Source organism: Carassius auratus, chromosome 13, assembly GCF_003368295.1.
Source record: "Carassius auratus strain Wakin chromosome 13, ASM336829v1, whole genome shotgun sequence".
Taxonomy (NCBI): domain Eukaryota; kingdom Metazoa; phylum Chordata; class Actinopteri; order Cypriniformes; family Cyprinidae; genus Carassius; species Carassius auratus.
In genome coordinates this window covers 14,610,751-14,625,288 of record NC_039255.1, presented here as the reverse complement: position 1 = coordinate 14,625,288, position 14,538 = coordinate 14,610,751, and the positions used below count along the sequence as shown (strand labels likewise).

At 36.3% G+C, this 14,538-nt stretch overlaps 1 protein-coding gene across 6 annotated transcripts in view; it reads right to left on the bottom strand.

The window, feature by feature from the left end:
* LOC113112786 (KH domain-containing, RNA-binding, signal transduction-associated protein 2-like) overlaps window positions 1-14,538 on the bottom strand; it is a 65,668-nt gene that overhangs the window by 16,446 nt on the left and 34,684 nt on the right. For all 6 annotated transcript variants that reach the window (XM_026278637.1, XM_026278636.1, XM_026278641.1 and 3 more), the window contains exons 4-6: window positions 13,110-13,256; window positions 4,577-4,704; window positions 2,568-2,766 (exon numbers count right to left, since the gene is read on the bottom strand). In XM_026278637.1, the coding sequence (XP_026134422.1) occupies window positions 2,568-2,766; window positions 4,577-4,704; window positions 13,110-13,256 (474 nt within the window). The remainder of the gene's footprint in view (window positions 1-2,567; window positions 2,767-4,576; window positions 4,705-13,109; window positions 13,257-14,538) is intronic.

Here is a 14,538-nt window from a genome sequence, read left to right as displayed (position 1 = left end):
TTATTTATTTATCCACAGTGAGCTGGTTGTGACCTTAGAAGGCATTCTGCATGCTTTTTAATTGGTTTTCAAACAGTTACATTAAAAAGGTACTGTACCTTATGCAAGAAAAAAGAAAACTGTGAGGGGGTTAAAGGGTTAGTTCACCCAAAAATGAAAATGATGTCATTAATAAATTCATCCTCATGTCGTTCCAAACCCGCAAGACCTCCGTTCATCTTCAGAACAAAAATTAAGATATTTTAGATTTAGTCCGAGAACTTTCTGTCCCTCCATTGAAAATGTATGTATGGTATAAAAAACATCTTCAAAGTAGTCCATGTGACATCAGAGGGTCAGTTAGAATTTGTTGAAGCATCGAAAATACATTTTGGTCCAAAAATAAAAAAAAATATGACTTTATTCAGCATTGTCTTCTCTTCTGGGTCTGTTGTGAGTGCGACTGCTGTGTATTGTGAGCATTGTGTTGCTCTTGATGTTGCTACATCACTAGTGTGGCCAAAAAGAATTGGAAAAATAATTATTGTTCTCAAACACCTTTCCACTGTCTGCCATTGGTCAAGACAAACAGATAGCTCTGCCCCAAACCACTAAAAGCACTGTTTGAGACACTGCTGCTATGCTGGGCTGGTTGGGATAATCAAAAAAAAAAAAAAAAAAACAATGGTTTGATAGCACCACAGAGCCTCCGTGTTAATACTTCTCAGCATACTCATCCTACAAATGACTTACAAGCACTCTGCTTGCTAAGCATGGATAGGAAAATGTATTTTATCATCAAATAATGGCCAACAGATAAGAAAAAATGGATAATTAATGATTAAGAAGCAATTTTTTTTTTTTTTTTAATGTTACAGCACAGAGATTCGTCTAGTATTCTATTACGCCTCATTCAGAGATCTGTGTATTTTGTGGGAAGAAAAGGGGCATCAGCTCATAGAGGAGTGTCTGGCTGGTTTGTAGAAGAGTGAAGAGCCCTCTGAGAAAGCATTTGTGATCTTTGAGTAAAGCTGTTGTGCTGAGAGGGAGAGGAGGAGGCAGTCTGGCACGGCTCGGCTGATGTACATAAAGAGCTGTGATTAACTGGATTCAAATCCTCACCAACAAAAAGAGCAGAACGCTGCCACACAACAGTGGATATTCATGTGTCTTTCAATTTATACATCTTAAACCTGGACGACAGTTTGTTTGTATGAAAGCAGACAGCAAATTAACCATAATTTAAAAAAACAGGCTACACACAGATACACTAACTGGGAAGGCATATTCTTTTTTTAAGGGTTTGGATAAATATCCATGGCAAAATAATAATTGAAAGCTTACTGATACTAATAATTTGTATTATTTATTGTGTTATGAAGAATAAATATTGTTGTTGTTGTTTTTGCCAATAAAATACTTTAAAACGTATAATATGCTTATCATTATTTTTCCACATGTTTCTATGGTATACTGAAAAATAATCTACTAATACTGAAGCAGCAAACTTTGCAAAACACAAAATTTATGTCACTGCCAAAACTTTTGGCCATGACTGTATATTTCCACTATGCACATTCTGGATTTTTCCAAGTCTAGGTAAAAATCTATAGGTTAAGACTTGGCTAGGTTTGATTTTGAAAGGTAAGTTACAATATGTTCCTAGTGAACTGGTCACTTCTTTGCCCTCTTTCCTCCACCTGCCTACCCCAGATCCAATTACTTACAGAAGTATGTCCACGTTTTCCATGTCTCCCATAATACAGAGGCTCTCCAGCAGAACTCAATTCATGTTGGTAATGAGTCTGTACTCTAACATTTCCCCATGCAGACAGACCAATCTGCCAAGGCGCTGCACATATAGGGCTTTTGCATTAGGCAAAAGCTCAGAGGAAATCAAATCCATGAGATATTGCTTTTTTCATTAAGTTTAGAGTTTGACGTTCACTTGGCTGAGAATTCTCAAAAATAACCTTGTGCAAAAAGTCTGCAATGTGGAGGTGTTGTCCTACAAATGAGCAAAAGCTTCCATAATGATTTAATAATCATCATCATGAACAACATCAATAATTATCATACTGATAATGAGAGTCAAGCTCATCGTCTGGCAGATAACAGCCAATCAAGTGAGCAGATGCTTTTTTTTGCACCACATGGTGGCTTTTCTTTACAGTACCTCAGCATGTAGACTAAAATCTTATGGCATTCAATCTGTCAGAATGGGTTCTGTCTTCACCAATTCATTCAACCTTTGGTAAATAGAAAGGCCATTCCTTGTCCTTTTACCTCAGTGAATTTGAGTTAAGGATTCAAAAAACTTTTTTTCTGTCAAGCCTTTTCTGTCAACTTTTTTTCTGTTTTATTTGTTATTTATTTATTTTATTTTGAGAGTGTATATGTGTTTGGATAGGTGTGTACGCAAGACATTCAATAGTGAAACGTTTTTGGACACCAACTCAACTCTGGTCATATAAAAAAAAAACAGCAAGTGTTTATACATCAGTAGTTCTTGAAACAAAACTAAGACACACACAGTCCAAAAAAATAATTAATTATAAAGTAATTAAAAACACTTAATCTTCACTTACATAGTCATCATATGATTTGTGCGTGGCCTGCAGTAGCGAGGCTCTGTATCCAGCGGTCCCTGTAGTTCCTCTGGCCCTGGGTGCAGACACTCCCCTGGCTAGTGTGGGTGTGGGGACGGAGGTGCGTGTACCCACAGTTCCTCTGGGTGCTGCTGCTCCTCGTCCCGGTGGAGGGGGTGGAGCTGCCCCCCCTCGACCTCTAAAGACATAAATAAATTGAAATAACATAATAATAACATATACATAATATATTCTTAATGAAAATTAAAATATAAATGTAATATCTGTATATATTTATTAAAATGTTTAGCACAAAATATATATTTGCTAAAATCTACACAGGCCCAACCTATCTAGATTTTATTATTATTATTATTATTATTATTATTGGAAAATTGGTTTATTCATATTTTTGTTGTTATGTATTTTAATGTTTAATATATATATGTGAAAAATATGAATAAACCAATTTTCCAATAATAATAATAATAATAATAAAATCTAGATAGGTTGGGCCTGTGTAGATTTTGCTTAATGTATTAGATGATTCAAATGTATTTTAAATTGTATTCATTATCTTAGGCACAGTAAAAGTGTTAACTGCAGAACCACACATTTCTGCATAGCCACATACCAAAGGCTTGATGCAGTGACAGCACTATGCAAAATTAGTGCAGCACGATTTCCGTGTTTACAGATGAAAAATTTGCATTTCTAGTTAACTCATTTGCTGCAGTGCTATAATAGTGGGTTGCTGTGTTTTCATCACTGACAGCCTATTAAAGCCCAGTGAACCATAATGCCAGTGATTCAATAAGAGACAGCAGAGTTTTCAAAGATATTGCAATATTCACCACCTCAGCTCTTTTCTTTCATAACACTGCTCTGGTTACACACTGTAACAGTGGCAGTGAAGCATGGCATCAAAAAGCAGTCTGTAGAACACATTGTTTCATTCAGTCCGATGAGAAACAGCTTTGTTTTGATCTACGGCTTCGCTCCCTTGTGCTGCTATTGTTTTTTTTTTTTTCAGAATGATTCTGTGGAATCAAGGGGTGAAGCTGTCTGTTTCTGAAGTAATTTTCGACCTGATTACTATTGCAGCATGGCAGATGGATTTGGCAGCACTGGACAATGGCAAATGTTTACGGTCTGTCTAGATCTACATTTTGTCCATCCAAATCCAAAGATCCTACAGAGACTAATGGCCTCATCAGTGTTGTTTTTGCCATGCTGATTTGTGGTAATGACTTTTCAGGGCACATCAAGGGAAAGAGGTGCTTTATAGCTTTATCCGTCAGGAAAGGTAAAGATTATATTTTGAATCTATTATTACTACCTGATGTAATGCAAGCTGTAGTAGTTTTGGGAGAGTCCTAGAGGGATCTAAAGAGGCTTAAGCAAGCCAGAACAAGTGCAGTGTGAAATTCATAAAATAAACATTAAAGATGGTGTGAATAATGTATGACGGTATATATAAGTTATGCTTTTGATGCGAACAATTAAGGCTTCACCTGCTAACCTGATTAATAACACTGAGCCCCAGGGCACTTTCATGATTCAACAGTGAACAGATGTTTGGGCATGAAAATTGGAGCTCTTATAGACTTGTTAATAGTCAGTGTTAAAGCAGCAGTAAACTTTCATTACAAACACAGAATTATTCTGTGTTTCATCAGAAATTATTATTATTAATATTATCATTTTTGTATGACACAGGCGTAGAATACATGGGGAATGTGTGGGATCCTGTATTTGACAGACATTTTCTCCCTCTGATAAGCAATGTTTTTCAAATAAACCTGCTCAGTTTAAAATAAAATAAACTAACACAAAGGGGGAATTTTTAGAAAAAACGTCAAAACTTCATGCTCTGTGTTCCACAGAAGAAAAAAGCCATGCAGGTTTGGAATGACATGAAGGTGAATAAATGATGGCATAATTGGGTGAGCTATTCCTTTAAGGTTTCTATGATTGTTCAGAGGGCTGGTGTGGTGAAGCTACTGTACCGGGTGGATGCTGTAGAGGTCAGACGTAAGCCTCGTCCTCGTGCAGTTCTTCCTCGAGCTGGGTTATCTGAGCCATTTAAGTAGGAGAGCTCACGAAGTTGCTCCTGCCTGATCTCATCATTGTAGTCCTGTGGAAAGAAAAAACAGTGAACTTGACTTAAAAATACATTCATACACCAATGTGAAGGTGTTGCATGTGCATCTCATTCGACATGCTTCTACATAAAGAAATGACCCAGTTGGATGCACATCTTTCAGAAAACAGCGTCAAAGCAACAGAGTATTAAATGCATTGCCAGTACACCAGAAAGTTGGCAAAGAATGTTAAATATACTGCCAGAAAGTTTTGCTGACTTCAAACAAAATTAAGGATAAAAAGAAAACTGTTTTAGCTATGTAGAGGACAAGAAACAGTTTTGCATGCATATTGACAAAAATGCACCATATGACACGCACTACAGCACATGCTGAATATATGGTCTAGAATAAGGGAATGTGATGCACACATATCTTTCATTTAGAGTAAGAGAAATGATAAAGGGAGGAGAAAAATAGAGCACTGGCTTATTAACTTTGTTTGACGTCAGCTATCAGTGCATTTTTATGGAAGAAGAATTCCACTTTCTGCATTTATAAACTCCCTCTCTCATTTGATTGAACATGACAGGCCCCTGAATCACAAGGACGATTACAGAGTGGATAGCACTTATTTTATTATTATGTCATTGCCACAGGCAGATAAACTGAGCCTCATTTCCACCAGCCACTTATTTCCCTTCCTGTTTGGCACAACAGCTGGGTACAGGCAAATATCAGGCATGGCAGCTAGAAGAGAGTGGCCTTTCCACAGAGATATGCTCAACAATCGATACAAATTGCAGTTCTGAGGTCTAGAGCTGCTTTTGTGTCCACTAAATGGAGGCGTATCCATTATTAAATTAATGTAAATATACCAAATATAGAATATAGCCTACCTTTCCTTTAAAAAAGGACTAAAACATATATCCATCCTCTAAAGTGCACACAGTGGTGAAACATTTGAAAAATATGACAAATGAGGTTTGATCATTTCACAGTCCTCTGAAGGTACTCTTAGTAACTACAGAGACTATCACCTAGACATTGGAATTTTGATTGCTTCTGTACCATGTTGAAAGCTGGGATGTGTATTAGGTGAAGTGAGGTGAAGTGCTTGGATTTAGGTTTTCCCTGTTGCCAGGGCAGCCCATGTCGCAGCCTAAACATTCTGAATGCATTCCTTGCCTTGAGAAGTGAGGGTAACACATGGACAGACAGAAATGTATTTAAGACTGATCAGATGTAATGAGCATTCTGATGGACTCATTAGGGAGAGTGTCTCGTGCTGAAGTGAATTATGTTCTGAATCAGATTCAATAACAGCGGTAATGCATTGATTCAGGATATAAACAGGGAGCCTTAGAAACATCAGACCAAATTATGTCCAGTCAGCCAGTCAGACTGAAAATAAATAAATAATTACAAATAATAGAATAAACTTCTTGTTTTTTCTTTTCAGTCTCCGTATAAGTACATCCTCTCTGTATTATTGGTATATATACGACATCTTCCAGCAAAATCTAGCCAGTTTCCTTCTTAATGAGTCAACAGATGTACAGTACTGCTGCTGAGAAGAGCCCACTCACACCTACTGAAGAAGCTGTGTTTTGCATGCATTATTCTTTTTCCCATGGCAATGTATGAGGTTGTGTATTTATATTCACATTATAGGCTTTCTGTAGGTTTTATCAACAAAGGTTTAGGCCTATCAGTAGACCAGGTTGCAAAGTCGTTTTGTTTGTTTTTTTAAAAGACATATTCATTCTATGTTAACCACATCTAAAAATTCAAAATTCATTCTGTGGAACTTCACAATTCAGAATGCATTTTAATCCAGAGCTAGAGATAATCTGCATGCTGTTTCTTTATTTATTTTTTGACAATGATATCTTTACAGCTGAAGCAACATAGAGAATTGTCTCTATGGTCTATTGTCTTAAAAAGACAATTCTTTTATTCAGGAAGGATTCATTAAACTGACTAAATATGATAGTAAATACATTTATAATCTTATAAAAGATTTCTGTTAAATGTCATATTTCTGATAAATGCTGTTCTTTTAAACTTTACCTTAAAGAATCCTGAAAAACAATATCATGGTTTACACAAAAATATTAAGCAGGACAAGCAGGACATTAAAAAAAAACTTTTTCTTGAGCAGCAAATCAGCATATTGAAGGATCATGTGACACTGAAGATTGGAGTAATGATGCTGAAAATTCAGATTTTCAGCTTAGAGGGAACATTGATCTGGACTATTTCCAGAGATATTCATTAATTACCTTTGAGAGCTCAAAGTTATTTTTTTCTAACATTACAAGTAGGCTAGTGTGTGTACATTCCTCATCAAAGATTTGGGGTTGGTAAAAGTTTTAAATATTTGTAAAGCCCATAAGGCTCACCCAGGCTGCATTTTTTTTAATACAGTCAAAATAGTAATATGATGAAATATTATTCCAGTTTAAAATATCTGTTTTCTATTTTAATATGTTAAAATTCAAATATTAAAATATATTCAGTTTTTCAGAATATTTCACAATATAAAATTTTTACATATATTTTACATTTTTAATTCAATAAATCCAGCCTTGCTTTCTATGAGAGATTACTTTCAAAAACATTAAAAATATGTTACCAATATCTTGTGTATGTGTTTGTTTGGTGTTAATCGACTCAATAATCTTTGACTCTTCTCTCTTCCTCCTTCCTCACATTTCTTCACTCACTAAGTCTGCCTTCTTTCACCTCTGTACTTTCGCTCATTTACATCCCTTTTTAAATATCAGCGATGCTGAGACACTGGTTCATGCTTTCATTACTTCTTGACTCAACTACTGTAAATTTCTTTTCTAGGATCTACCAAAGACAACAATATATAAGCTAAAATATATTCAGAACTCTGCAGCTAGGCTTCTCACTTTTTCAAAGAAATCTTCTCACATTACTCCCATCCTACACAGCTGGCTACCAGTTCGTTTTTGGTATTCAATGCAAGATATACTCCTCATCACCTTCAAAGCACTTCATGGTCTTGTCCCCCTGTATTTTTCCGATATCATTCATACCTACTTCCCAGTTTGCAAACTGAGATCTTCTGATAATGGTCTGCTGTTGATTCCACGGCACAAGTTAGCATTGTTTGGTGGACGGGTGTTTTGTAGCTCTGCCCCCACACTCTAGAACTCTATTCCCAAACACATTTGTGATCTCTCATCATTACATGATTTCAAAAGCCTCCTTAAAACATATCTTTGCAAAAAGGTAATATATAAAATGAACTTATTATTATTACACAAAATAAACATATTATTTGGAAGCTGGGTCTGCCTTTGCTAACAGTTTCCACTCTTCTGGGAAGGTTTTAGAGTAGATGTTGAAACACGGATGCTGGCTTTTTCTCTTATTCGGACACAAGAGCATCACTAGGACATGTAATGATGTTGAGTCAGGGAGTCTGGCTCTGAGTCTGTGTTCCAATTCATCTCAAAGGTGTTCAATAGGAGTTCAGGTCTAAGCTTGGTGCAGGTCAGTCAAGTTCTTCCACACTAGACTTTTCTTAATGGACTTTTCTTTGTGCACTGTGGCATTGTGTGATGCTAGAACAGAAAATGGCTTCCTGAAACTATTGCAAGAAAGTCAGAAGCAAACAAAACACTGTGTGCTGTAGCATTAAAGGGATACTCCACCCCAAAATGAAAATTTTATCATTAATCACTTACCGCCATGTCGTTTCTAACCCATAAAAGCTATGTTCGTCTTCAGAACACAATTTAACATATTTTGGATGAAAACCTGGAAGCTTGAGAATATGCCATAGACTGCCAAGCAGAGGTGTGGACTCGAGTCATGTGACTTGGACTCGAGTCAGACTCGAGTCATGAATTTGATGACTTCAGACTCGACTCGACAAAATGTACAAAGACTTGCAACTCGACTTGGACTTTAACATCAATGACTCGTGACTTCACTTGGACTTGCGCCTTTTGACTCGAGAAGACTTGCTACTTCCCATGAAATTTGGGGGGAAAAAGGTTTCACACGGAGCCCTGCACGTCACCTGTAGGAGAAAAAAAATCAATCCGTGGCAACGGTTTTGCAATCCTTCCCCTCAGTTTATAAACCGTACTCACGAATTCATAAACTGTTCCCTTGGTTTAACAAATCGTACCCATGGATTAACAAACTGAGCCCACGAAAAACCAATCCGTGCACTCAAGAGTTTGTAAACCGTACCCTCGGTTTTTTAATCCGTACCCACGAATTCATATTAATCCGTGCGCACGCTTTCGCAATCCGTTCTCTCGGATTTGTAAACTGACACAAATTTGTAGCTCCGCCCCCACCGGCATTATTTTTCATAGTATCCAATGAGTCCACGATCAGCATTCACAAAATAGTCTTCTTTTTAGCGTTTATTTTACATTAATCACCAATAGGATAAGACATAGCCAAAAAAAAAAACGCTAAAAAGAAGAAGAAAATAAGGGTAAAAAGCAAAACAAAACAAATAATATGCTGGTTATGTTTTCATTCCTTTTCTCTCTAACTGAATGCAATGTTATCTTTGGCCTCATTATTTAATAATAACATTAACAGTGAATCATGCATCTAACTCCGGCAGGTGGGGTGGGGTGGATGGAGCTTAGTATAATAAAATCACAAAAATAAGTCTTGTACACAAGTATTTCCAAAACTTTCAAAGGTTATTTAAAAATAATGCAATTCATGAATTATTGTTTGTACTCATTTATTTAGCCTACAAATTAAAATGATAAAAATAACTTATATATTATTATATATTATTATACAGGTTATGCAAAAGAATCTTTTATCCAAAACAATTTACAACAGAGGAAAAAATTACTCCAGAGTTAGTCACAATGCCAGGTTTATTGTACAATAATAATCAAGTGCTATTATAAGATTATTCCTTTTTTATTATAATATTCCACATAATAATATTCAATAAAACTGTATGTTAACACGTAGGAGCTTGCTGCATGAATCCGTGAGTATGGTTTACAGATCCGTGGGAACGGATTGCGAAAGCGTGCGTACGGATTATGAATTTGTGGGTACGGTTTACAAAATCTGAGCGCACGGATTGGGAATTCATGGGCACTCTTTGTTAAACCGAGGGAACAGTTTATGAATTCGTGAGTATGGTTTATAAACTGAGGGGACGGATTGCAAAACCGTCGCCACAGATTGATTTTTTTTTCTCCTACAGGTGACGTACGACACCTGAAGTTGCACAAAGAAAGGTAAGTTTTGAATGAATGCTAAGCACCTTATCGGAAGTACCATACTGTATCAACAAGACAGTAAACGCACGTCTCCCTTGCTGGTTCATGCTAACAAAAATATGGATTTTTGAACCCGGATTATATACATGAGTGTAGCACACTCAGATGGAAAACCTTGCCAACATCATGTCAACGTCCGTTTTGAAGTACCATTTCTACCTTGCTGCAAGATGGATAAACACAAATGTATATCTCAGTCTCTCCAACACATATGAGACAAAAACAGGCCATTGTTCTAGTGCAATATGCTGTTGAAATACAAGCATTTTTTGTGAAAATATACATTTTCAGTTTGTTACTGTATTTTATTAATGTCATTGTATAAATGAGGTTTAAATAAATACAAATCTTACAGACATACATGATTTGTATACATTTTATTTCTGTGGTAAGAGGACTTGAAATGACTAGAAACTAAAATGGTAGGACTTTGGACTCGACTTGAGACTTGTTGGCTTGGACTTTTGACTCGACTTGGGACTTGCCTCATCTTTGACTCGACTTGACTCGGGACTCGAGGGCAAAGACTTGAGACTTACTTGTGACTTGCATAACAATGACTTTGTCCCACCTCTGCTGCCGAGTAAGTTACACTGTCAAAGTCCAGAAAATTATGAAAGACGTTGTCAGAATAGTCCATCTGCCCTCAGTGGTTCAGTGGTCATTATTTTAGTTTTCTTCATGTACAAAAAGCATTCTTGTCGTTTCATAACATTACAGTTGAACCACTGAGGGCAGATGGACTATTCTGACAATGTCTTTCATACTTTTCTGGACTTTGACAGTGTAACTTACTTGGCAGTCTATGGGATATTCTAAAGCCTCCTGGTTTTCATCCAAAAAATCTTAAATTGTGTTCTGAAGAGAAACTATGCTTTTACCAGTTTGGAGTGACATTGGGTGGAAGTAATCCTTTAATGTTTGTTTTCAATGGAATTAAGTGGCCTAGCAAAAGCCTTTAATTAGAAAGGGGCCATGTAGTGAATGTCATGTCTTTATAAAACAAACACTATGAAATATTCTCGTGGCTGCCTAGATATTATTAACATTTCAAAGTGCACTTGAGATGCCAGCACATTCCTTTAATCCTGACAGGAATCAAGCTTTCTGACAAAGATAAACGAGTAGACCACTATAAACACATTCAAAGATGAAAAACGGTCAAGACATTATCTCCAAATCCTAATGAGCTGCCTCACCACATATACTGCATACATAGGAAGATGCTTTTATGGCAGCATCCTAACAGAAATGGATCTTATAAGGAGCAATAAGTAAAACTGTTTCTATAATAAGCAATTAATAAATATTTTGACATTCCAGCAAACCTACAATCTTGTGCCATCCACTAATGTTAATGACGGAGCTGCAGATGTCAATAGTTTCAATTATGACAATATTAAATTGTTTACATTTGTTTGAAAGTCAGAATATTTATTTTTGCTACTTATAGAGAATGTTTGATCTAGTTAACCCTGAAATGCTAATTAATGCATTAACTATCAATGAGAACTAGCATGTATTAATTCGGGTATTAGTACATGACTATTCATGTATGGTTATTGTAAAGTGTTGCCCACACATTGCTTTCTTACAATTTGGCTAGACGAGCTGGCATCATAATTATGTCAGGAGTGTGTCTATGACATCTTAAAAAACCTAAAGATGTAGATTAGAAACAGTTATTGAGATTGAAAACTCATCTGCTTGGTATTCTGCAGTGGGAATAAGGATGAAACATGTGACCATATCAGTCCTGTGAATGATAAAAAAGGTGTGGTCCAAGATGCCAAGAGCCTGCATAAAGCCCAGGGCAGGAGAGGTGAATGCAGGGAATCTCTCCTAGAAGGCATCCTCCCTGAGGCCAACAACTAACAGTCTGGACCAATGTTCCTTCAATTTTTTTTTTCTTGCGGAGCAAAACCTTTCTCTATTGGGTGGATATTTTGGCCACCTAAGCAAAAACATTCTTTATACCAGACCTGTACAATGCACACACAAACAAAGTGTAACTTTTAACTTTAATGTGCTATTTATATTAGATTGTTCCCTTTATGTAAATAACTGTGCAAATTTAGTTACATAAAACATTTCAACAGTGTTGTGTTACTTACCAATAAATTCTATATACTGTATATATTAAAAAAAATAATAAAAATTCCCATGCTGTGGACTTTTGCACACAGCTTCTATAGCACAACCAACTCTATAGCTGTTCGCCTGAGCATTGCATTCATTTTGCATTTACTAGAATTCAATCAAATTGCTTTCCCAACTGATTTTTGCATCTGTCCTATTAATGCCATATTATTTTTTCTGCGTGGCTATTACATAAGCAGTGCACAGACGTACACAGCTTAGAGGGAACATTGATCTGGACTATTTCCAGAGATATTCATTTCTCACATTAATTACCTTTGAGAGCCCCAAGACCCGTTTTTTCTAACATTACAAGTAGGCTAGTGTGTGTACATTACTTAAAGATTTGGGGTTGGTTAATTTTTTTTATGTTTTTAAAAAGTCTATAAGGCTCTCCAAGGCTGCAATTTTTTATATTAAAAACACAGTCAAAACAGTAATACGGTGAAATATTATTGCAGTTTATTTTAATATGTTAAATGTCATTTATTGCTGTGAATTTTCAGCATCACGCCAGTCTTCAGTGTCACATGAGCCTACATATTTATTAGTTTATTTATGAAGATACCATTACACAGTGAACAGCATTAATTTGAAATCTCTTGTATTATAAAAGTATTATTATTATTTTAAATCTTACTGACTTTTGAACTGTAGTATACAGTACATAGTCAAATGCTGAAGCTCTTGCCATTAGTTTTTTTTAAAAGACAATTCATAACCTAGGGTGAAATGAATGTGGATTTGGTAAAGACATTATAAGAAACCAGCAGCATTATTTCAGTTTGTTGCCAATTCCAACATATTAAACATCACATTTTGTAAGGCTGATCTCCACTGCATATATTCAATCATATTCATAACTCTATAATCTCTTTTTTCAGTGCAATAAACATGAACAAGTTTATGCATGCAGGAGAACACTAGAGTTCAGTATTAGCTGTTGCACTCATCTCATCTTGGCTTCCAGCTCAGCATCCCTCTTAAGGAATCCGACTATATGAACTTACTGGAACAAGGAATTTCTTAATCTCCTCCAGGGCATGGCTCATGCGGGAATAGGCTTCTCCGGGTGGTGCGAAAACTTCAATTAAAACATGAAGATCGTTGCTCAAATGGGCGTATTTCGCCTCTCCACTTTTCCTCAGCTCTTCCTCCTAGAGATGGAAAATAGTCAGGACTTCTGTGTGAAGAATTAATCATATCATTAATGAATTAAATAAACAGCCCCCCCCCTCACATTTTATAATAATTCTCATAACGGAATGGGAGAATTGTGAACATTGAAACCTATCAACACCGTTACTCTGTAACACAGATAATGGGTACACACATACTGCAGATCATCAGTCTTAAATCTGCCAAAGGGATTTGTAAGAAATAAATTGACACTGTCACCCTTCTGAAATCCTACCATCAGAAGTGCAGAAAAGGCCGATATTTCACTGAAGTATTCTCTCTGATTGCTAAAGGTGCTGTGGCTCTTAAAAAAACGTAAAACTTCAAAAAGCTTGTAATTACGGTAGCTAACATTTCTGTCTAATGTTGATTACAATTTGACTGTGACTTCTTCTTAAACACAGGAGGACTTTGATGTAGGGGCCATTCACAGATGTCTGATCACTGATGCGGGCCCTTGAAGCCTCTTCAGCTTCAATAAACACTTACCGATGCCATCTCTTTGTCATTTCAAAGTGACCCAAGCACTTTTTCCATCATGCTTTGCATGAACAAAAGGTCAGGAGACACTTAAGCTTTTCTGAGTGGCCTAATCATATTTTGTGGGGCTCCGTATACAGGCACCAATGAATTGTGTGGTGAGATTGTTCAGAAGGTGATTTTGAGAGTTGACACAAATACTGTATATGCGTCTAGGTATGGATGCTGTGGGTGTTTCCAGATTAATTTAAAAATGGACAGACAAAAGGTGAAGCAGGAGACATCTGAAAAGTCTGCCACCTCATTTTCAGTCCTCTTGAAAACCATTCATCAGATGATATTTGTTCTGTTTCAAGCCTGAAAGCTTCAACTTTCCTTCCATGTCAATCCATGAAGAAAATGTTCTGTTGTTTCAAAAGGTAGATATGTCTCCCAGGACGCATTTCAAAAGACACTCAAGTAATCCTCTTCAAATGTGACAAAATGAAGTGTTCCTCATATTTATTCCCAGTAAAGTACAAATAGTGAGTCTGACACTTATAAGCCTGACAGTTATCTAGGTCCCCTATGGAACAAAAGAGCTCAGTTTTGAAACATTCAAACAAAAGCATACAGAGCTAAATAAAATTTTCTCCTGAAACTCATGGAAAAAGGGTAATAATAAACAATGGATTTTATTTTTCTTCCATAAAATTAAGGAAATTAGTTAAATATTTCTGCTGTAACGTTTGTGTCTACCCCCTAAAATTGAGCTTTGTGCTACACCAACTGCCATTGTGG